The sequence below is a fragment of the Paramormyrops kingsleyae genome, chromosome 3 (genome assembly GCF_048594095.1).
Source record: "Paramormyrops kingsleyae isolate MSU_618 chromosome 3, PKINGS_0.4, whole genome shotgun sequence".
NCBI lineage: Eukaryota > Metazoa > Chordata > Actinopteri > Osteoglossiformes > Mormyridae > Paramormyrops > Paramormyrops kingsleyae.
Genome location: NC_132799.1, coordinates 28,753,031 through 28,776,634, shown reverse-complemented (window position 1 = coordinate 28,776,634; position 23,604 = coordinate 28,753,031). Strand labels below are relative to the sequence as shown.

Sequence of the window (23,604 nt, the reverse complement as noted above, 5' to 3'; positions counted from 1 at the left end):
CTTCGAATCCCTTATTTGTATTGTTTTTATATACTTAAAAGTTTGTGTGTTGCAGTTAAAAAGACTGGCATGGTTCATGGACTTGTAATTGCTGGAGTGACACCTAGGTGGCAGCAGTGATCCAGAAAAATATTGTAGTGCTTTAAGTGCCTTGATTAAAGCCATGCAGGCTGCTGTGTGCTCAGATACCCCCTTGAGATGGGCAACACTGCCACATCATGCATGTCAGCTAATGGCTCATGGCCAGGGATATAGCACTCTTCATAACCTTCTATTTTACAGGGTACAGTCAGCACAACTTTAAGCGTTTATATAGACCACCTTATCAAACGAAGCAGCTCAACACAAGTACATTTCTCAAAGCTATAAACAAATGTTTTATACATTCCAGTCACATCAATGTCCCTTAGCCACGATGCAATGCCACAATGTTGGCTGATCACAGTGTTATAATTCTTAATTAATAAATCCTTCTGCAGCTCCTGAACTTCAGCAAGTAGAGCATTGCAATAACAACACAAAGGTCTGTATTCAAATATCAAGGAGTGCGTGTGTGAACCTTCTCTCTATTGTAAGTTGCTTTGGATAAAAGTGAGTGAAATATTAGATTCCGTAGCTTGGGCTACTCACAACATGTAGAATAACCAATTAGTGCTTTTCATTTGGTTCTGCCAGCTAAAGGAATCCTCTGAATTGACATGTGGAAAAGCTGAATGACCTTTGAACTCGCATCTTTTCTGCCCCTTTTATAGAAACTCCACCCTGCGCCCTTACTGGCCTCTGTGTGTCACATGATCACGCTGCAGGTGCGGACCCACATTGGCCTGAGTTGGAGGCTCCGTTGCTCCATGCTGTGCTACAACACTATCGCATGGTGGTGTGTGGCTCTGCGGGTTAAACCTCTGTGCCCACCATCAGAAGGTCGCTGGGTCAAGTCCTTTGGCTAGCAGAGTGATTTCAGTGTTAGGCCCATCAGTAAGGCCGTAAAACACCGCCCCCCCCCTTTGTTCCAGGGACTGCCCGACCCTGCTTTCTCAATTGTTCGTTGCTACAGATGAAAGCATATGCTAAAAAAATAATTATCTTTCAGTCTGAGTACTCCTGTGGGTCTGTGGTGTCCTCCAGGTGCAAAGAGTAAAGGGAGGGAGGTGGCAAGGTTTAGGTGCATTTAGACCCTATTTAGGGGGGGCTTCAACCCCCCTATTTTTTGTCTCAGCCTCCCCTGAAAAAATAATTTTTCTAAAACCATTTAGTGATGCATATTTTTGTATACATTTTGTCCCCCCACTTGACAAACTTTATCATGAGGGACACACCCTTACTCAGCTAATTTTATTGTGGAGGACCACAGGAGGAGGGTGAGTCCCCTTAAGGGTCAAATCCTAGAGTCACCCATATAGAAAAGCGTGGGGGATGGGGGGCATTCATCCCAATCTGACCTCCTGAGTTTGTTGTATCGAGTTTGGCCACAGGAGCAGCTGAACGAAGCTCTGTTTTGGTTTCTTTGATAAACAGGAAGGAGAACAAAATGTCTGCCCTCATGGCTCTTATTACTTCCTGAACACTCACGAGAAGGTCAAAGGTCAGAGGTCATGCCCGTGGTTTCTAGGTGTAGGACTCTTGGCATTCTCCCTCTCTGCAGCTTCGTGGAATATTGTAATACTCACTGGTGAGTTTAAGTTAAATTTAATGGGGTGATGTTTGCTGTCATATGCACCATTGGCTTTAGTCCTGATCCCGAGCTGCAAAATATCTAGATCATATTTCGTATGGTGCAATATTTGGACACCCTGATTGGTGGGCTGCATTTTGTTCTTAATCCAGTAAGGAATGAATTCATTCTTGTTTTGCTGTAGTACTTCAAAGTTTGTTTTGTGTCATTTGTTTGAGGTTGAAATATGAGTTATCTATACTAGACAGGCTTGAAAATACAAAAATGTGTAATATACACTTCAAGGGATCACTTGCATCATTATCTTCCCAAAAATAGGGTGGCTGGTTCTTGGGTCTTCACTTTAGTTCAGGGACTAACCTAAGCAGAATTTGATTGGGGAGATTGCACGACTGTGGGAATTGTGATGACTTCAAAGCGAGAGAAAGGCTTTTAGAAAGTATATTGAATATGATGGGCTTCAGACATGTGAAATGACAAAGAGGAGAAGCAGGTGTCCAGATCTTCAAACCGCTCCCATCTGGATATTGACTTTCTTTGCTGTGCAAACTAGTAAGGGCATGTCATGGTTGGGCCAATGTCTTGCTCAGAGTTGTGATTTTGTTACTTTTCCATTGAGTTGAAGTGTTTGAACTCTCTAGATTTGGGAGAGAAAAATCTGTGTTTAACTTCTCCTCCAATTAATGGATTTTTTTTGTCACATACGTTCTCGGCTATGCTCCTCACACACATTGGTACCATTTTGAATCATCATATCCATTTCCAGAATATCTTACAGGCGCAAGTATATTTTGGAACAATGAACATGACTTCTGAGGGAAGTTCCCATTATGACAAGTTTATTAATGACAGCAATTCTATGACGAGTATAATTTCATTGGTCAGCATGACCACAGAGCTCTATTGCCACATCTCATATACTTGAGTTAGGCCGAAGGACATCTAGCAACAGAGCTTTGTGTCGCTGATCACTTTGATCCATTACCACACTTTTTTCTTTGCAAGTTCCATCCCAAAATAACCTGGCCAAAAGCATGGGTTCCCTGGCCAGAAGCAGGTCATCCTTAGTCTGACTTCTTTCAGGGTAGAATCTCTTACACTGCTCAATGAGTTCCAGCTGACGGTTCATACCATTTCTAAAGAACAAAGCATGTTGTGGTGTATCATTAACACTTACACAGCACAAATTTATGAGTGCCTAAAGACTAAATCCTCTTTGTGTAAAACCCTGTCTGAATGTTGATGTTGCTGTAGGGGAGTCTTGATGAGGAGGCCAGGTCGACATCTCGTGAGTGTGATGTTTAATAGATGTAATGCTGCTCATTGAATGCTGCCAGTTTTCATTCTGGGATTCTTCAAGGTTCCCTTTGAGAAAAGGCAGCTCAGACATTCTGACTGTATTAAGCAGTGTTGCTAGAATGCCAATGCTAAATGCTAAATGCTAAAATCATCTAATTGTATGGGCCTTGTTATACAGACAAAATCAGAGAGTTAGTGAAGCTGTAGTTCACTTCTTCCCGCTTTAAAGGCCTCCAGGGGAAAGCCTTCGGACGGCAGAATGTGTTGCCAAAATATCATGAGGAGAAGCTTTTAGCCTCAGCGACTTTGTGTGGATCTGGGGGTGGGGGGTGGGGGGCTTAACGTAGGCTATCATTAAGCAAAACATCAAACACTCCTGGAAGTGTTGGGTTGACATATGGACTATAGAGCACAGATGACTACATAACCACAGACTAGGAGTCAAGAGTATTCTGCTTTGGAAGATTATAGTTTAAATAAATAAAATGTAATAGTATTACAGTATTACAGTGTAAAAGTATTACAGTGAGGTGACGCAGTGATGTAGAGTGTGAATGGTATTTTGTGGTTTGTCTGTTCTCCGTAGGCACTGGATAACCAGTATCTCTACATTGCCCTCAGTGAGTTTGTATTTATGCCCTGTGATGGACTGGCATCCCGTCCCCAGTTTTGTGCCCTGTGCTGCTTGGGTTAGGCTCCGCCCATCCCAACTGGATAGAATATGAGTGGAGGAAAGGACAGATGTATCATAGTGATTGTAAGGGTAATAGTTTCTGATTTTCCAAATTGAATCGAAATTATACAGGAGCCACAGTGAGAAGCTGTAGTCCCTCCTGTGCCTAATGGTGCTTTTCCACTGCCACCAGGAACCAAGCTTTACCGGAACCGTACTGCAAACTGATGGTTTTCCATTGCAAAGCCTGCGAGCCGTACCCAACCGGTACCTGTGCTGACAGGGCTTGTGAAGATACCGGTGTTCTGTGCATGGATTGTCTGAAGGAAAAAAGGGGCATATTCTATATATTATTCATTATTAGTAATATCGTAATATAACAGTGATGCACATGATCAGACTTATAGTTCTAAAAATGTCAAATGAAACCAATAACTTCTTCCCTCAATAAACTGCCACTAAATCTGAATCTGAAGGCATCTTGGCACTAAACCATAATCCTTTGCCTTTCCAAAATGTTTTAATACTGCATTGTTGAAGCATTTGCTGTGTTGCTGCCTGCCTTTCTATGGGCTGTATTAGGCCGCTGCTCTGATGAACAGCCTCTTCATTCAGAGTTAATTCCTGTGCAACGCATTGTCGTTTTTCTTCAATAATTCTCTCTGGCTTTTGTGTTTTCCTCTCTCTTTTTCTTTTTGTTCCTTTGGCGTGGCGACCTGGTTCCTCAAAAGATCTTTGCCAGTCACGTTATAGGTAATTACTAAGGAAGGGTTTAAGCATGGGTGGAGTTGGGGGTGTCGTCAGAGTACAGGGTTAAAGGGTGTCAGTGGACTCCCACCCCCCTGTAGGAAGATTTGCAGGTTGGGAGAGTTTCTTTTGTCTGGTGCTGTGTGGCTTTTTTGTGTGTAACATGACTTTTTTTTTTACTCAGACAGACTATTGAGGGGTCTACTATGCTAAGTGTTGATAGATCAGCCATTTATAGTTGTATATGCTAACAAAGCTATAGTGAACTATGAATGTATCAACTACGAATCTTGGCTCAGTTGTGTCAGTCAAGTGCCCTTTCTCTATAGAGACCTCTAGAGACTCCTCTAAAGGATTTTTATGTCAAGCTAGGGCACTCATTAGTCTCTCTCTCCGTCTTCTATTCTCTTTCCCATTCTGTTTCCTTCTTTTTGTACTATGAAATCTGATGTGTTGAATGATTGTCAATAGTCTGCTACATCCTGGCCTTTCTGAGGTCGTTAAAACAGCTCCACTACATTCGTAATTAGTTTAATTGGACTGATTTTGCAGTGATTTCTAAAGACCCAAATGGGTACAAGGATTTAAGTACATTTTCCCCCTCAGCGGCCTCGTGAGTTTAAATTCCAACCCCTCCCCGCCTCGCAGAAAACCAGTCAACCACAGACCTGACCTCTCCCCACCACCACTAAAGTTAGTTTAAAGTTTAACAGGTGAAATAAGCTGGTCAGCGCTGTATGGGTACCTAGCATTGTGACTTGCAGGTATCTGCTTTCTCCAGTCACTTGTCCTTAAAATCACTGTGACCCCAAGCAAGTAAGACACAGTGGTCAGATGCACTGCTGTACTGGATTAATTGACTGGAGTGGTTATATTTACTGGGTTAATGGACCTGAATGGTCATATGAATGGGTGCTCCAGATTAATAAACCGAATACCTCAGCTGTGCTGGTACACTGGACTCATGGAGCAGGCTGTAATGGCAGAGAGGTCGATTTCACCATTTAATCAAACCAGTCTAGGGCTAAATCTTTTGCATTCTGCATTTGTAGGCATAGGGAAAATTAATCCATACAGACAGACAGAGGATTTTTCTAATTAACGCAGAATTTGATTTGTTACTGAATTTAAAAGCTACTTCTCTTTGGTAATTATTTTAGGTGATGCTTGTGATTTATGTGCTTTAGTGGTAGTTGAAATCATGCGCATATCCTGTTTTGTCATGTTTATATGTAATTGCAATGACCTGGTAATCCAACAACAAGTCCTTTCAGTGTTAGGGTGTGTGTTTTGTGACTGATGAGGGTCTGAGAGAGAGAGAGAGACAGACAGACAGACAGACAGACAGAGAGAGAGAGAGAACTTATTAATCCCTTAGAGGGAAATTCATGTTACAACAGCATTAATAACAACATGTAACAAAATATAACATACCTCACACCAGGCATGTTTAATTGGATTTTTTTTCCTTTTTAATTCACAGCCTCTACATCACATACAACCAACTGGGCACCAAAAACTGGCTCATTAGCCAGTATGGCGGCTCACAGGGGCCCTGCTGGTTTTCTGGGTGATGGCTAAGAATGTGAGAAGGTGTTACCAGTATGGAGCGCCTGGCCGTTCCCAATTCCTCCCCCCCCCCCCCGACTGTTAGATTTCAGTGGGCTTTGCTGCCTGGGAAGTCGAGTAGGTGATCTTCCCCAAGTCATTAAAGAGAGGCTTGAAAAGACTGCCACCAGGAAGGAGATAAGCTGTGTGGTGGGGGCGGGGTGGGGGGGTGATAATGGTGGCTCTGTGGATAGGGGGGATTAGGGTGGCCTGAAAAGGAGAAAGCCAGTGGCCTCCAGTAGGTGTGATGGACGCTGAATGGGGGAACCCCTCAACATTCTAGGGATCCCCCTGCATCCTGGACCTCTTGGAGCCGTGGCGCTCGCTGGACCAACCTCGCGTGAGGAAGCGACCCCTGCGGAGAAGCCCCGCATCCCTCACGACAGGCTGGGAGCCTCATTCACGACTCAGTGATGCAAGATCCGAATGACAGACTAACAGTTAGATCATGGTGTTCCGCCGCTATTATTCCCTACTGCATCAGCAGCCGTCACACCGAACCAGTTCAGGCTGCACTTACATGGATGGAGATGTCCACTGGGCAATGGCGCTGCACCACCACCCTAACCACCCATTTACATGGGCCCCCCCGAAGTCATTACATTAGGTGCGGAACCCGAAATGACTTTTCGAATGTGGCCCCAGAAACGTCAAACCGACCCCTGCCAATGGCAAATTGCTTTTGCATTGCTCTGCTCACCTTTCCTTTCCTTGTCTGCAGAAACGGTGATTTTTTTTTTTTCTCATTCGTTTATTTGAAATCACAGCTCCCCTTGAAAAGGGAATCCCCGAAAATGAGGCTCCGGGTCGAATTCCCCACGTTGGGGTCGCTCTCTGTGCCCAGAGCAGGATAAGCTTTCCCACAGGACAGTAATGACTTGGGAATGATCTTTCACGCACATTAGTCTCCTGTTACAAAATGTAACCAGCTGCCTCCTTCAAAGAGGATGAGTGTCGACCACACTGGGTTTCTGCTTTAGCTTTTTTTGTTCCACTGAGGTCTCCGCGCAGGAAGAGGGCTACGGGGATGGAGCTGTGGAGAAGAGAAGGATCAGCCTCAGTGTTCTGCCTCCTCGCCTGACCTGGGGAGACACATGTTTGCCCCTTAAGTGGGTGGCTTTTGCTGGCTGTGGCAGTGGCCTGATCCGAAGCCGGTCCCGAGGAACGCGCGGCATAAATGAGTCACGTCAGGGAGGTGCTGAATTTCGCGTTTATACAAACACACAGCGTTTGATGCGCTCTTCACACGCAACGGGCAGGCAGAATGTCATCCATGCTGTTGTCACGCAAGATGCCACCCAGGACAGGTTCCTGTGTGCCGTTTATAGAATTTGCATAGGAATTTCGTGCATTTTAATTAATGTGGCCCAGCAGAGGTATCTGAGGTCTGGAAGGCTCCTTTTTGATGTGGTTCCATGGCGACTCTGTCCCGAGTTTAGGCTGTGAGTCATATCCGTAGATGACTTTCTGGGTGATTCCTTTTGTGCTCTGGGTCTGGAAGATGCAAAAAGAAAACTAGCAAACACTTGATTTAATGCTGTTGTTTGCATGCCATGATAAATCTCTAATTTTGTCTAAGATGGTTTTTTTTAATGTAAATCATATATTTCATGCTGAACTTTCCATTGGGATTCTGTTCTATGCTGCATTTTTCTGTTACTTTGTTGCAACTTGCTCCCATGCATGTGAAGTGGTCATGTGACTGCCATGAACACTAACGACACACACAGACTCTGTCTTGCCCCCCCGCCCCCAAATGCTTTAGGTTCTCTGTGCAATTCCTGTTGCAAATTATTTCACAATTAGCAAAATAAAGGACACGGGGGGTTCTTTGTGCTTCTTGCCACAGTGCCACAGCGGTCTGATAAACCGCAAGCTGGACAGGAACAGTCTTTACCCATGAGGTCATCAAACAGGCCCTGTTTAAAAATTCAGCCTGCTCTGGAAATCAGCTCCCATGAGTCATTGCAGCTGCGAATCAGCCTGGTCTTTAACAGGTGGCCACAACCTCAATCAACACAGGATTATTGTAGTGTGTCAGCTCAGAGCCCCATGTGTGATTATACAGTGCCCCGCATACATTATTACGATGCTGTAGGGGGTCAGCTATATACGCTATGACAGCACATTTATGTTCCTGTAATTATTGAATGTCTTAAGGTAAACTTTACAATACTGCAGTGCCTCACTTTGATTTTGTTTCAGTGTAAGAACTTGGCCTTACGCCTCGTTTCCTAAAGAGCACCAGATTTCATTAAATCTTTATGAATAGATCGGACATAAAGCCAGCTGTGTTCGCATTCTTAGTGCTGATAGGAAGGTATGGAAAAGTTATGTGCATTAGTTTTCTTATGGTCAGTGTGTGACTAATTCTGCCCCCCTGTGTTCATAAACAATAAGAGTGGAGTGGGGAGGTTCTGGTGCTTGAGTAGAAGGAATGGAATGGATCAGAACAAATACACGGATTGAATAAGGACTAAGAAGATATTATGAGTGACTAGGGCAGCAGATTGCATTGTGGTCAGTGGTTTGGTCTTTGGACCAAAAAAACTTTGTTGCCTCAAATTCTAGCAGGGACTTGAATAAACAATGAAATCTATAGTAATCATTTAAAAAGGCAAAGAGAAGAAGGAAGCCAATTCAGACACGGTTATGGTCAAACCCGCAGGTGCGGTGGGGGCATGTGAAGGGGGGTGTGTTGTGGGGAAAGGGAATGCTGTTCAGGACTGGTGACCAGGGCAAAGAACTTCCCCAGTGTAGGGGTGGCTGATCAGGCCCCAGCCTGAGAACCATGCAGGTGCAGCTCTGAAACGTGATAGGTCTAGTGACTGAAGCTCTTAGCTGATGAATGCCTGTTAAATGTACAGCCTCCCACTGCTGAATACCTGTCAAATATATAGGCTCCTTGGTATAGCAGTCATATACCAAGGTTGGTCTGTACCTGGGCTGGCACGGTGGTGCAGTGGTTGGCATTGTTGCCTTGCACCTCCGCAGACCTGGGTTGCAGTCTTTGCCCTGCCTCTGCTTGTAGAGTTTGCATGTCATCATGTCATTTCCACAGGAGAGGATCCAAATCTCTTCAGCTCTGTAAATCCTACTTATTTTACATTTACTTTTTACATTCTACCCCTTACAATGTAGATGGATCACCAAAAAGCATCTCTCTATCCCTTCCGGACCACCGGGAAACAGACACTAGATCCCTGTAAATGATTCCGAAAGCCAGCAGACCTTTCCAGAATGATCCGTGTTAACTGGGACCTCATGCAGCATGCCAGGCAGAGGAACTGGGTGACCAGGTGGAGGCAGAGTGAGGAAGGCCAGCGGGGGAATATCAGCAAGGAAAGAGGCTGCACATAGCCATGTTTGGGGAATAACAGACACATTTAATGAGCATGTCTCCAGATGTAGGTCAAGCTCATGGGAACACATTTAACCTGCACGTGGGAAGGGGAATCTAAAGGACACTATAAGACTTGCTTGTCTTTCATCTGCTTTCAATTAATTATTAACGAGTATGTCAGCTCCTACATGTAAAGCCTTCACTCTTCCACAGCACCTTTCAATGAAACAATGAAAGTGAAGATCTTATTCACATCCAAATGGCTGTCAAGTAGATGAACTCAACTGGCGTTAGTAGTAACTTCATGTCCTGCTTTGAGGTTTCAGAATATTTTCTCTTTCTTCGAAAAGAAGGGTTTTATATGCAGCTGTCTGTTTTAAGTGACCTTCTATGATCGACATAGTGATTCATCCATGCGTGATTCTGTAGATATATCCCTTGAATGTTATTATTTATATCTGCATATTTCTTAGACACTTTAAAAAAAACTTCTGTTTTTTTTTTTCTACTGGGATATAATCACCTATTCTGTAGAATGACATTACTGAGCTTTCCGTAATGAAGACCCCACCTGACATGCCAGGTCTTGTTAAGTGGAACGGTGATACAATACACAAAGGATCTTTACCTTTCCATAGCTCAATTTCTTTACATGTTCATACATATCAAATTTAAGCACTGGGCAGTTTAACAAATATAGGATTAATTTGTCAAAAATTCAGGTGAAGGTGCCATTGTAAATTTGGCTTGGATTTGAACGGTGCTTCCAGTACTGGCCCCCTTTCTTGTTTTCAAAATGTTGGACAACTCTTTGTTTCTCTCTGCTTAAGAGATAAGCATTATTTTTGAGGTTTTGCAATAACATCATGAATCTGAAATGCGATTATACCTGCTGTCAGTTACGAGGGCTATTTCGTTGTGGGGGATTCATGCGGCTCTCAAAGAAAGGGAATTATGAATATTCAGAAAACTGGGTGGTTGTTTCCTATCACTAAATCTTCCAGCATCCTCTTCTCACAAAGTCTGTAGCAGAAGCTTGAGGGAGGCTTCTCAGCATAAATTAAACCTTTTTTTTGTTGCAAGTCTTCAAAGCTGGTTAGTCAGAGACTGACACAAGTCACTACACTTTATGAGAATGACATTATTGATGGGTTGGTAGAATGACTCTTGTTTACTAAGTAAATAACATTAATCAAGACTGTCTTTTTCTTTGTTTATTCTAAGATAACAATGTAAACAGCACAAAGCTTCTAGGTAGAGAGATGGGACAAATAATGAATGGCTAGAGTCTGACACCTAAACTCCGTATCTGTGAACCTGATCTGTTTGGTGTCTTCCTGAATCCAGGGGTTAGCAAAGACATACAAACAAGGCCTGATAACCTGGCAACTTGGTAGATCCCTGTTTTGTGCAAAATTGTGTTTATCTTAAAGTATTATTGCAAAATCATAAATGACAGCAGCAACTTAGACTACGCAGGTGTGTTTAACGTGTGAAGAGAATATATGAAATAACAAGTCTGGTAATGGATGATTTTACAAGTTGGTACCTTGCAGGGCTTTGAAAAGAACACTTTTGGACCAATATAAGCAATTTAATACTTTAGTTTAAACATGTTCAAACTTTCCATAACTGAAAATAGGTTTACACAAGACTCATTCGTAATAAAAAAAATACTTAATTTATTTGATTTTTTTATTTGATAAAAAAAAAATTAAGAGCTGAATCACAACATAATTGTTCTGTACACTTGCGATAGAGTACTTGTCCCGTCCTGTGAAAGAGGGTAACTGCAGCCTTTTACTCTCGAAGTAGGTCATCACTAACTAAAGAAATAAGAAAAACAAATGGTGTGTAAGAGATTATTTAACAGTTCTTCCGATTTTATATTTTGATATTGCATTTGCTAAGTTGTTTGACTCGAGAACTCACTGAAATAAAAAACAGTCCCAGTGGTGAAAAGACCAGGTTGCAACCTCATGAATCTTTGTCTTAAGATGCAAGTTCCAGTGTTTGCACTCAGTGAACCTTATACAGAGGGTGTGTAGTTGTTTGAATACTCACCAGCCAACCTTTTTCAAGTAGGCGGAAGAGAGAAGCCAATCGCTCTTCTAGTTTGCCAATTACCCCATGTATCAGCTTAAAGAGACTAGATATGTAGATTAACAAAACAGCATAGAAATGAATGCTCTCTCACTCTATTCATCTCTTACTCTTGTTGAAATACCGGCTTACATTAGACTTAAAAAAATATTAAATACCATTATATATAAATTCTCCGATGTGCGATTCTGCAGTGTCACTAATAAATTATTAAACAAAAGACAAGATGAAACAGTAAAGTTTTCCCTAGAAGAAAAAGTACTTTTTCGCTCACCCTAAAGTTTATGTTTATGTCGAAGAAAATGTAAAAACTATAAAATATTTGTCTTATCTCAACACTGACGGTTTTATTCATTGTGTGGAAGTCAGCTGTTATTACAAAAACACTCACTGAGAGTGGATGTGTAGATAGCAAAAATTTTCCTTAGTTTTAATGAGCTATCATGTTGTATTTGTGCTGGGGTGATAATGTGTGTTTTCATGCAGACGAATAGTTGCATCCAATGGTGTTAGAGGGGAAACACTTCTAGGGTCACTTGGGGCAAAGGTCAACAGTGGAGTGTCATTAGACAATGAAGGAATTAAGAGGGAAACAAAATGGTAGTTTGCTGACGCCATTGTCATTCCATGCATACAGAATTTGTCTCCATACGCAGGTAGCGGGGGGGGGGGGATATGACCTTGTCGCAGTGCATGATTTCGAGAGCTGACTTTTGTTGACTATATTGAAGGGGAAATGTGAAGTGAGTGTACAGGTGGTGTTTGTTTGCAGCAATTTTGTGTAGCTGAAGAGGACAAGGTGAATTTCCCAATACGCCTGACAACAAAGGGGAAGATGCACACTATCAAAGTTGGAAGTGGAATATCGTGCTGCAGTGTGGGATTGTAGTACAAGACATGTGGCAGGTATTTAACAAATAAAGCAAGCATTTTATAATCAATTATAATGACAGTCGAAATCAGTGTTTATTTATCCTTGCCCAAGCATGCATTATGGATAAATGTACGAGATTATCGCTAGATTATTTCCAGTTAATTTTAGAACTTTTAACATCAAGCTTTTAAATTATCCACTAGTATGCATGGCGATTGATGTTGACTGACGTATCAGTATAGACTGTCTACCACGTTAAATATTTATATTATGATTCTAGAAAATGTTATGACTTTGTACTCTTGTTTTTGGACACGCAAATAATTTAGTAGATCAATGTTACATCACACGGTAATCTGATTGAAAATTTGTTGACTCCTCGCTGGGTCTCGGGATATAATAGGGAGTGAAATGGTCGTGTGATGTCATTGCTTTGCGGTAATATAAAATTTATCAGTGTTGTTTATGTTTAAATGTTTACATGCATTCAAAGATAATATGGATGCCGAAATCAGTAGGGTGCACACATTTTATACATTTCCCAAAACATCGCTGATCATGCAGCCGAGTGCGAACGAAGTTGTGGGGGGAGAAATCGTCCCGTGATTGGTCAGCCAGGCCGGGGGCGTTCCTAGTCGCCCGGAGCGTGTGTACTTGGATGGCTGAAGAAAAGTTTGACTGGCACTTCTCTCCCCATCGACCTAAGCTGAATATGCACCATTCTGTCGGAAAAAAATTGTGGATGAGATGAAGCCAATGCTTTTCGTGGGACTCCTGCTGCACCAAGCCACAACGGATCCCACGGCCTCATCTTGACAAGTCGGGCAAAGGAGGGTGGGGGGTGGGAGGGGGGTGGGAAGCTGCTGGAGAAGGTGCTGTCCTGGAGGCGCGAGACGTGGTTTCTTCGTTGAAGAAATCATGAAGTTTACAGTTTGGTTTGTTGGACTCGCATGTCACCTGTCAGCATTCGCTTTGAAATTACTGGACTATCGATTCCATCCCAAACAAGGTGTGTAATCAACTTGTACCAAGATCAGTACCATGATTTCAAAATACTGGGCAAGGTGTCCAAGTGTAAAGCTGGGCTAAGCTGCCTGTTCCTTCCCGGATACATGATTTATATTCTTATTAACTGATGTACTAATATACAATTGTTTGTTCATTGTGCAGTAATGTCTCTTTGCTTGTCTTTCAGAAAACTTCATCAGACAACTGTCGTCTTATGAGATAATCACCCCGATCCGTATAAATGACTTTGGAGAGAAGTTCCCACATTCTCTGCACTACAGAAGAAAACGGAGAAGCGCCGACTCTAATTTTCCCGAGTTACGGGCGCACTATAAAATTGATGCTTTTGGGCAACGCTTTGACCTCAACTTAACCGCCGACTCCGAATTTATTGCACCGTCTTACACGGTGACACACATGGGAGCGAAATACAAAAACACCACCGATTCGCAGCAAAGCGAATCCGATATGAGGCATTGTTTTTTCCGCGGTCATGTCAATAATAGAAGGACATATACGGCAGTCTTCAGTGTATGCACTGGTCTTGTGAGTATTATTTTAAATTACCATTTAGTGGAAGTTCTGTTTAGAGCTACCCATGTTGCAGGCTTTGGTAGTTCAATGAGAAAACTGAAATGTTAAGTTTATATAGGTAAATATATGTTTATGGTTGTGCGTGCACGATACAACAGTATGGATCCGAACCTGTCCTACCAGTATATAGATAAATTATAGAAATTTGTTCTATTTTATTGTGTCACTCAATCCCACTTCTCCTTCCTGTGTCTGGCACATGAATTAAGCATAATAGAAAGTAAAGTTAATCACCCACTGATAAAGTGAATAGATGTATTATATCGATCAGTTATAGATTAATGATATAACCTATAATTGCGTCAGGGCAGAGAAACGTCTGTACTGCGTAAGAATTGATAGACACGTGGAAGGAAAGTTGGTAGATGGTTAACTAAACTAAATTAATGAGCTGTCAGGACTGTCATATAAAATGAAAGAAAAGAAAGACTGGCGGAAACACTTGGGATGCGCATCATCGCTGCGACCCGCGAGGGGCACCGGCTCCGGTGACGTCACGCGCTCGGCGGTCGCTCGAGAGGATCTTGCGCTCGTGGCCGGTCAGTCTCTCTATAACCGCTGACAGAAACGCAGCATTCTCCCACTTCATTTAATTTTTCTTATATAACTATTTAAAAGACTGTGTAATATACATTAAACACAGAACCAACTATTTTGATACTAGGTAAGTGGTATGTATTGTATTTTCAACTACAGCACGGATCCGTTGTGGGGCCGTATCAGCAGGTTGTGTTACGTACTGCGCGATAAGGTATATATAATATTGTTAAATATAAGTGTAATTAGTCATCTACGGTATTAGTAAAATAACTTAATTTCCAATATAAATTAGTAAAATAACTTAAGGTCCACGTTTTGCTCCCTGCCAGACAGTCCACATTTTTGTTCCTTGGAGGGAGCAAAAATGTGGATTTTCTCCAAGTCTGTGAGGATCGCATTGGGAAGCACAGTTTTTGAACATCGTCCTTAGTAACACTGGATATGCCAGGAGCAGTATTTGTTCTTTGTAGATTATGAATGATCAAATAAATCAATCTCTAAAGACTACTCACAGGAGTTGTCAGTATTTTCCTGTCATTTGCAGTCAGTGACAGTGAAGGAATTGAATCTGAAGTTGGCCTCAACTGGAATGGAAATCTATATGAAGCCAAATAGTGAAGTTTTGGCGGATGCTCTGCACGACAGATATGCACTGGCACAGGACAGAGGTATTTCAGGAGGTAATACCATGCTGCAGTGAGGCTTTCACAAATGGGCTGCCAGTATCAGAGGTGTGTTTATCATTCAGATCTACCTCAGTGCTGACATTAAAGACTGCTGTTCTGCTTGTCTGGTTGCTCAGGAGTGTTCGTACTTCTGCCCCGGGGTTAGTGTAATGTCTGTGCTTTATACCAGAACACAAATGAAGTTGAACATTAAGGTTCTTCATGTCATGGGCACTGGTGGCTTAATGGTTAGGGAAGCACACTTGTAATCAAAAAATTGCAGGTTCAAATCCCTGACCAGCAAGGTACTGCTCCCTGGTTGCTCAATTAGCTGTCCCCTGCTATGCCACCTACTGTATGGGTTAAATACAGAGGACACGTTTCATTATTGTGTGTCAACAATGACAATTGATCGCTAAAATACCATATGGAACATCTACTTATTGTTAATTACCCTTTGACATCACCCTATTGATTATATCGGGGGGGGACTTGTAAGTCATTTGTGACCTGTCTGACCTGTTGTTTCAGTTATCGTGGTGAAAAAAACACAGTTTTCTAAAATGCTTAATGTAGTCTTTCCAGGCATGTTTATTAAAGAATTAATACAACAGTACTTTCTTTGTGATAAGAATTCACCGTAAATGGTAGTAAGAAGAAAATGAGAACTTGATAGGCCTGGACATTGATGTGATGTATCAGCCTTCTGTATTCTTGTTGTGTTTTGGTTCTTTGACAATGAGATGCTGATGTCAAGCTTTAAAGACATTTCCATTCCAGTACTATGTGTCTAGATGCCTTATCTGCCAGAGCCTTGGACATGAACAGTTTTTGCTTTTGTTTTGGGAAGTAACTTTATAGTTTTGCAATGGTGGAGAATGTGTCACTTGACTTATCCTAAAGAATGGTTGGTACCCCTGCAACATCCATACAGCACCACATTTCAACACTGAATGAGGAAAGTAGTGCAGTGAGTTGGACTCAGATTGCAAACACTGCCCCTTCTTTGGATCAGAAATTTGAATCCTACCTGGATCAGAGATTTTAAGTGATTATGATGGTATTATGGCTGATCCCATCGGGTCATATTTCAGAAATCTGAGGTTTTTATCTAGATCCAATGGGTGGTACCGAAACTGTAGGATCAGCGTACAAGCCAGGTTTTATAGTTTTCTGTAAAGCACGGCCTTGCCTTGTGGTCATATTTAACTTCAAAGCTGCCCCACCCAAGACGAGGAGAGACCTGTCCACTGAGTCATAGGTGGATACAAACTACGTATCTTCAGGGCTCTTTTGGAGATGCTTCCTACGTCAGGCTTTATGTAACTAATTGGCAATCTGCTTATATTAAGTACTTGTATTGTGATCACCTTGGCTTGCTGCATCCAAGCTACTCAAGAGTCTGGACATAAAGACAGTATTTTCATTTTTATCTTAAGTAAAGTAGGAAAGTGTTTTTGATGTGGCCCTACCTGTACATGACCCTAAGGTAGCTCAAAAGGTGATGTAGTTAAGTAATGGAAAGTAAATTTGATTCTTACTCTTGTAATTGAAATGTCTGTTTTATCAGTCAGCTCAATCTGAATTACTTCATTTCAGTGAATGGGTAAATTTTAAACATGCAAGTTGATGAGGTAAGTAAAATAAAAAATAAGTAATAAAAAGCAGTTAAACATTTTCACCTAGCTGACATATGGGTATTTGCCTGTTGTCTTCTCAGATTGGGACGTTCACCACACACAGTGGTGACTATTTCTTGGAGCCCCTGATGAAAGCAGATGGAAGTGAGCATGAGGACGAGCACAGCAAGCCCCACCTGGTCTACCGGCACGAGAGGCGGCGGTCTGCACCGTATACAGGTAGCAAGTGGTTGGGCATGAAAAGCACATTGATAATACTCACTGGGGGATGGCGTGGAGGCGCAGTGGTTAGATGTGTTTCCTTGGCTCTACTTGTATGGAGTTTCCATGTTCTTCCCGTGTTGTTGTGGGGTATTTCCCAGGTTCTCTGGTGTCCCCCCATAGTCCAATAACATGTGAAAGGAGTTGCCATATTGTCCATGGGTATGAATGTGTGTGTGAATGGTGTGTGTGTGTAAAGGCATAGATGGACAGTTGGTGTGGGAAGGACAGCACGGGTTCAGATAAGTGCCTGTCTGTTTGAAGGTGAAGAATTAAAGCAGGAGGCGTTGTTCTCGGTCTACAGTTCATCAGATATGAGCTACTCCCATGGTGCCAGAGACAGTCGGGCTCAGAGGAGATTCAGGATTAAAGTCTGTCTTTATAGTTTTGATTTACTTTCATTGAAACAAAACAAAGACAACTCGTTACTGACTGTGATGGCATTGTAAGTGCATTGTATAGTTTGGGCTTTGTTGAATTACAAAGCCCACCGTTTTTCTGCAGGGGTGAAGTGGCTGGGGATGCCATCACTCCCCAACCCCCCCCCCCCCCCCCAGCTCAGCAGGTTATTAACCATCTGCATGCTCTGTTGCCTTATAGCAGCTGATGTCAACATGGTTTTGTCCCAGTACATTTGCTAGTTCATTTTCTCTGGCCGCTCCGGCCGGGGGGACACACTGCCGAGCTTTAGGGACGCCTCCCTTTGTAACGGCACCTTGTACCATGTCAAGAAACTGCCTTTTGTGTCTCTTTGATCATCAACCCTATCTCTCTTTTGTCCCGAAGAGGTGCTTTAGACCGTAACTTTGGTCAGACAACGGGCAGGGCTTGTGTCTGGAGAGGGGAGGAAATGGTGCAGTACAGTTTGCTTTGACCAGGGAGCTGTGGAGAGCTCTCACGACTACCCCTCCGACATCAGGGAGGAGGTTCTTTATCACATTTGCTGTGGAGTCGAGCGTTTTGCTGTGCTAGCTTTCATCAGAGTGTGACCGCCAGGGCAGGCCATTTATGTCAGCACTGGGTTGTGGACATTGGGCACGATTTTAACCTCTTCTGCAAGTGGGAAATCCCAGCACACACATGCAGCATAAGCTAGGATTACAACTGTACAGTATATCTGGATATGAATTGGTGAATGAATGGTCATAAATGAATAAATCTAATGAATATGTCAATCCTTGCTTCCTTGTATCAGACTAGTAATGGGGACATTATGTATAGCATCTTGGTTGCTCACTGGTGGATCAGTGTCGACACCAGATGGAAAAAAAAGCAGCTTTTCATATACAGGTTGTGACTTCAGTTAAAAAAGCAGATTAACTGATGCGTAAAACTACATCCTCTGAAGTAGGACACCCAGGGACAGAAAAGCACCTGGTCCTAAATAACAGGTGTGTGGAGAATTCTGACAAAGTCAAAGCTGAGGTGAAGCAGTACATTAGATACGTTTCTGGCTGCTTGGCTTAAAATATATGCATAGCTAAAGTTAAATGTTGGAGAAATTAGCTGTATAGTTTGCAGTATGCATGGCAGTGCCCAGTTTGCCAGTTGCCAGAAACCATTAACATTAATTCAGGTCTCAAATTGCATTTCCTGTACAGCAGCACTGAAAATAAAGCGAGAGGCAAAATCAGCAAAGAATGCTCTGCCTAATGCAGAAGATAAAGGAGCTATTTAAAAGAACCTACTTAATAGCAGAGAGCAAATCGGCTATTTCAAACTTTAGCCAGAGCAGTCTGATGTGAACCAAGTTATCTGTTGGAAAGAGATGGCGAAGAGGGGTGGATCAAAGATGGAAAAGACAAAGACTAAGGATAAGATGTATGCAGTTGAAAGAGAGAATCCTTAAGGGGAATGCCAGTATTTAGGTCAGATTAACTTGTGGTGTGTGTCATGAGAAGGATTCTGCATCAAAGTGTACAAATCTCCTCCATGAGAGGCATTTGGAGGGAGATTGCCACGATTTTCAAAAAGTTCTGACACTGCACTGGGAGAAGCAGGCCACCGGTGGGCTCTGTGGGTAGGCTCGATGTCCTCCATGTGGACTGTCTTCTAGGTGAATATAAGGATCCCCTTTCTGCACTTTCACTGGGAGCCTTTTCTAGAAGTATATCTTGGAGCAGACGGAGATAGGAGTCTCTGGCAATCACACTGTCTGTGTAAATATCAGCGGTCACATTGTCACATGCTGAGATAAACACACTGCAGAAATCTCCCTAAAAAGTACTGAACAAATTCTTTAGTGGCATTAGCTAGAGCGCATTTAGCTAAGTGTCCCTGTACAGAAACCTCTCTCAAGCTGAATGGTGCTGGTTTGCTTGGGACTGCCGTGCTATCATACTGATACTGCTGTCTCCTGTCTGGGGAACCCAGCCTTCAGGATATCCTCTGTCTCTAATCCCACATTGGCTACAAGTGAACAAAACTTTAGTTTAGTGGTTTTAATGATGTTAGCCCACTACCTGTTAAGTGACATTGATGTCTCGGGGGTCTTGTTGCAGAGTACTCTTGTCCTTAAGGGGGCTTTTAAAGACATTGCTTTAGTACCTCTTGACCCTTATGAACTCCATTATCTGATGTGTAACCTTCTTAAAAGCTTGTTCTACAGCAAGGTGCACGTGATGGAACATGTTGTGTAATTTTAGTCTCAGCCTTGTAGATGTGGATTTGTATATCATGACATAATGGAAGTTAAACTAAAGTTACAGATGGTGGACCCTCATTCCTATATAGTCTTATACAAAATGAAATAATAATATGAATTTATTATTTAATCAGATAATCACTTCAGTTCACTAAATACTGATGTAGATACCTTTAGTGCGAGAGACCAGCATGTCATAGTGGTAAGCTGGTGTTGCATCCCTTGTTACCACGACAGCGGGGTCAGAATCTGAGATGTGCTGTTAATATCACTGTGTCGTTCTTGGGTGCCTCTGCTAAGCACTCAAGCTGATGACCTCTGGGTGTGTTTTCTGGCCTGTGTATTTCCATGCTGCGTTTTGATCGCCAACAGTGAGCAATTGTCCAGCTTTTGCATTAGGTTTTAAGAGCTGTGCGTTTCAGCCGGGATTAGTGTAAAGATTAGCAACTGAAATAAATTATTAAAATGCGTGCATCAAACTCAAATCACTAGATGATGGCTTTTAGTGAATATGCTTAGGTGTTAATCTCCTTGTACTGCACTGGAGTCAGTTTTCAGTTAAGTGCATCTAAGCTGCAGAATGTGAGTATGTGCCACCCACTCTTTGGAGAATGTAACCTTTTGGAGAGGGCAAATTCTGCGTGGTAAATGATGAAAAGCTCACAACAACCTAGAGCAGGGATACTCAAATGGCGGACTCCAGTCTGCATGCAGATGGAAACACAATGTAATCAGGACTACACAATCAACAGCCCCCCAACCCACCCCCATAAGTCGCCGAAATTTGCCCAGGGGACCCCCGTAGACCTTGGCTTTGTGCTGCTGATGAAATCTGGACCTCAGGGAAAAATAATTGAATACCCCTGGGCTAGAGTACTGAGATAGTCCACCAGACCACCTCTCTGCACAGCAGAAGAGCCCATAGGCTGATGACTGGCCCATTCCACCTGTTTTTTTACGTAGCTGCATCAAGGCTGCTACATGCCTCTGGTTTCTAGCATTTGGTCTCTGTCTGATGTTGACACATGCCCAGGGAGGGGATGCTGTAGTAGACAGCCCTGTCAGCTCTCTCCACATCTCATTGTCTGCAAGCTTTGCAAAGTCTGACTCTTAGAAACAGGGAGAAGAATTGAATTGTGTTGATGAGTTTATTTTCCTCTCTCCCACTTTCACTAACTGAGTATACGAGATTTCACTTATGTGTCACTTAACTTATCAGCTTGTTTCCCGATTTGTGTGATGGCAGCTACATTAGCTGTAAGGAGCCTCCCAGTTTAATTGCCATTAAAATGATGGACCTGTTTCTTAGTTTCTTGTAAAGGAATGTTGATTAACTCTGTAATTAAACAAACCCCGTCTGCACCACGTTTCCATGTCTGTTTGTGTTTGATCCACATTGCCAAAGCAACTTATAATTACACAGTCATTCCAGTAAAGTATAACTCGATGAGTGTCATGTTATGAAGACCTCGGCTCTGACTCATAGTTTGCAGGGACAGACTGTGTCTCCATAGGGAAGGGCTACAAAAGGGAGTCGGACTGAAAAAACCCCAGGGGTGGAAGGGTGAATGAAGGAGGCCTCACATTACAAGTGTTCAGATCGTCCAGATCGTTTGGCATGGCTTTTGAGGGCCAGCAGTCCACATCTCTGAGCATGGTGTGCAGCTGTGGTTGAGCTGCTTTCAGGTGCTGGGGCACCTCCTTCCGTTTGTTTTGGGTAGCAGGGCAAACTGACTTGGCTGGTCCAGTCATCTTCTCCAAGCTCCCAGCTTTAATTTGTATTGGTTTCTGTGGCTTGTACATGTGCCTCTGTCCCTTTGCAAAATGTGATACGATTCAGTCCATCATCCACATTTTGCAGCTTTCTAATTGCTACTACTTATACTACTTGTTTTTGTGTTATTATTACTAGGCCTATGTGCCAGGTCTCCTCACTGACCCATCTAACTCCATGGCCTGTGTTTACACATCCTGGTACTTGTCACTTTATACAGCACAGTTCCAGGTCTTAGGTGCCCTACGCATCTGAAGCCTAAAGAATAATCACAGAGTCGCTCCTCTTCTTTATATTGCCCCTAGGATAATTTCCTATCTCTGTCCCATCTCTTCCTCCAAGAAGCTTGTCATCTCAAAGGAATCTACCCCTTGCAGCGTCACTGGGCTGTACATGGGCAATCCACATCCTGAGCTTTGAGGTCCCAGTAGGGGGTTCTCAGAGTCAGCATTATGACCAGCTTCTTTTATAACCACTTATCTTTCCAGTTTTCCAGCTGGTTTCAAGGCTCACATAAAGAAGGGGAATTAGGACTGCGGCCGAACCGGTGTTGTGAGGATAGGGATTTGTAACTGGCAGTGTATGGGGCAGTGGTTTAGAGACAGGTCTTTGTGAATGTGGATGAGATGCTTTGATTGGGGTGTGGGTGGGGGGGGCTATTCAAGTGGAATGCCAGCATTATGAAGGTGGGACTTTGAGACTGATGGAGAGGTTAGAACTTTTGCAGTGAAGCGTTGTGTGGGTGTACAGCTGCCCAGCTTTGGAAATCTCTGCCTTCGCGGCTTTGTGACAGATCAAAGGTACAAAGTGGGGACCCAGCTGACTGAACATGTCCACAGCTGCTTAAGTTTAAAAAGCCCTGTATCTCCATCTTAGGGCCGGTTGCTTTTCCTTTAAGACAGACATGTTTTTAACAGCTCAGCTGAAGTCGCCTTTGCTGAATATAGCACCCCACATTTGTTTATTTTCACAGATATTCATCTCCAAGATCAAACTGCCCTTCGTTGCAACAGAAGCATTGATGAGGAAGTGAGTTCTGTTCAGGAAGCGGTAGATTTCTACCACAGAAGACTGCCCTCTAGCAACTCTCAGAAACAGTCACTATTACGACGGAAAAGATTCCTGTCTTATCCCAGATTTGTGGAGCTGATGGTAACGGCTGACAACGAAATGCTCCAGCACCACGGGAACAACTTAGAGCACTACATACTCACAATCATGTCAGTAGTAAGTGACACATTGCTTTTATGCTGCTTTGTGGTGATATAGTACTTAGAAAAATCTGTTTAAATTCCTCCATTTTACAAGTTTATCTTGTGGCATATAAGAGCAGTGTCTAGTATTACAGCTGGACTGTATATTTTATAGTATAGCTGTATAAATTATTGGCAGTGTCATCTGCTTGTTGTGTGTGTGTTAGTGTTTTGAGAAGTTCTTCGTACAAAGTCAGCTCAACACAACCACAACGTGGTTTAACTATTTTGAGAGTCTTTTTAAATTTATGCAGGATTAAATACTACCTTACACTTGGGAGGATGAGGAACCAGCACAAATCTGATCTCACCTAGAGTCTCAAAAACCTTTTGACCTTCTTGGAGAACTCTCTCCCCTTTCCGTTAATCTTGTTCCAGGTGGCTGCCATCTATAAAGACCCAAGTGTGGGCAACCTGATCAACATCATCATTGTAAAGCTGGTGGTCATCCATGACGAGCTGGTAAGACTGCAGTGTGAAGACCTGCTTTGCTCAGGCTGATTGGGTTGCTTCAGTTTTCCTAATAACAAAATGTGTTATCCATGGCTTGCTGTTTTGATGTTTGTAAAATGTTACAAACATCTGTAAAACTTGGTTCTACTTTGCTATTTGGCATGAGAAGGTACTAACAGGTTCCTTTATCAGTTCTCACTGTGCTGGTTCTACTCTTATTGGTTCTCACCATAGGAAGGGCCGTCAGTCAGTTCCAACGCCGCTGCGACTCTCCACAACTTCTGCATGTGGCAGCACACCCAGAACGTCCAAGATGACAGCGACCCCTCGCACCACGACACATCACTCCTTATCACCAGGTGGCGTGTGTGTCCTTGGATTTCGAACATCCTAAACCGACTCATGGTCACCCCCTGTCTGTTAAAATAATAAAGTCAGTAGAGTGGCACCAAC

General features: G+C 42.8%; 1 protein-coding gene across 4 annotated transcripts in view; it reads left to right on the top strand.

The window, feature by feature from the left end:
- The first annotated feature begins 13,163 nt into the window (after positions 1-13,163).
- The window catches only part of LOC111843168 (A disintegrin and metalloproteinase with thrombospondin motifs 20), a 33,849-nt gene continuing 23,408 nt past the window's right edge, over positions 13,164-23,604 (top strand). Inside the window, exons 1-6 of one of the 4 annotated variants that reach the window (XM_023810518.2) lie at positions 13,164-13,328; positions 13,515-13,873; positions 16,847-16,985; positions 22,419-22,672; positions 23,077-23,160; positions 23,386-23,510. In XM_023810518.2, coding sequence (XP_023666286.2) covers positions 13,238-13,328; positions 13,515-13,873; positions 16,847-16,985; positions 22,419-22,672; positions 23,077-23,160; positions 23,386-23,510 — 1,052 coding nt within the window. In that variant the 5' untranslated portion in view covers positions 13,164-13,237. Of the gene's footprint in view, positions 13,329-13,514; positions 13,874-14,269; positions 14,586-15,005; positions 15,142-16,846; positions 16,989-22,418; positions 22,673-23,076; positions 23,161-23,385; positions 23,511-23,604 lie in introns of those variants that run through there. The other 3 variants (XM_072710062.1, XM_072710063.1, XM_072710064.1) reach the window with 3 other exon arrangements.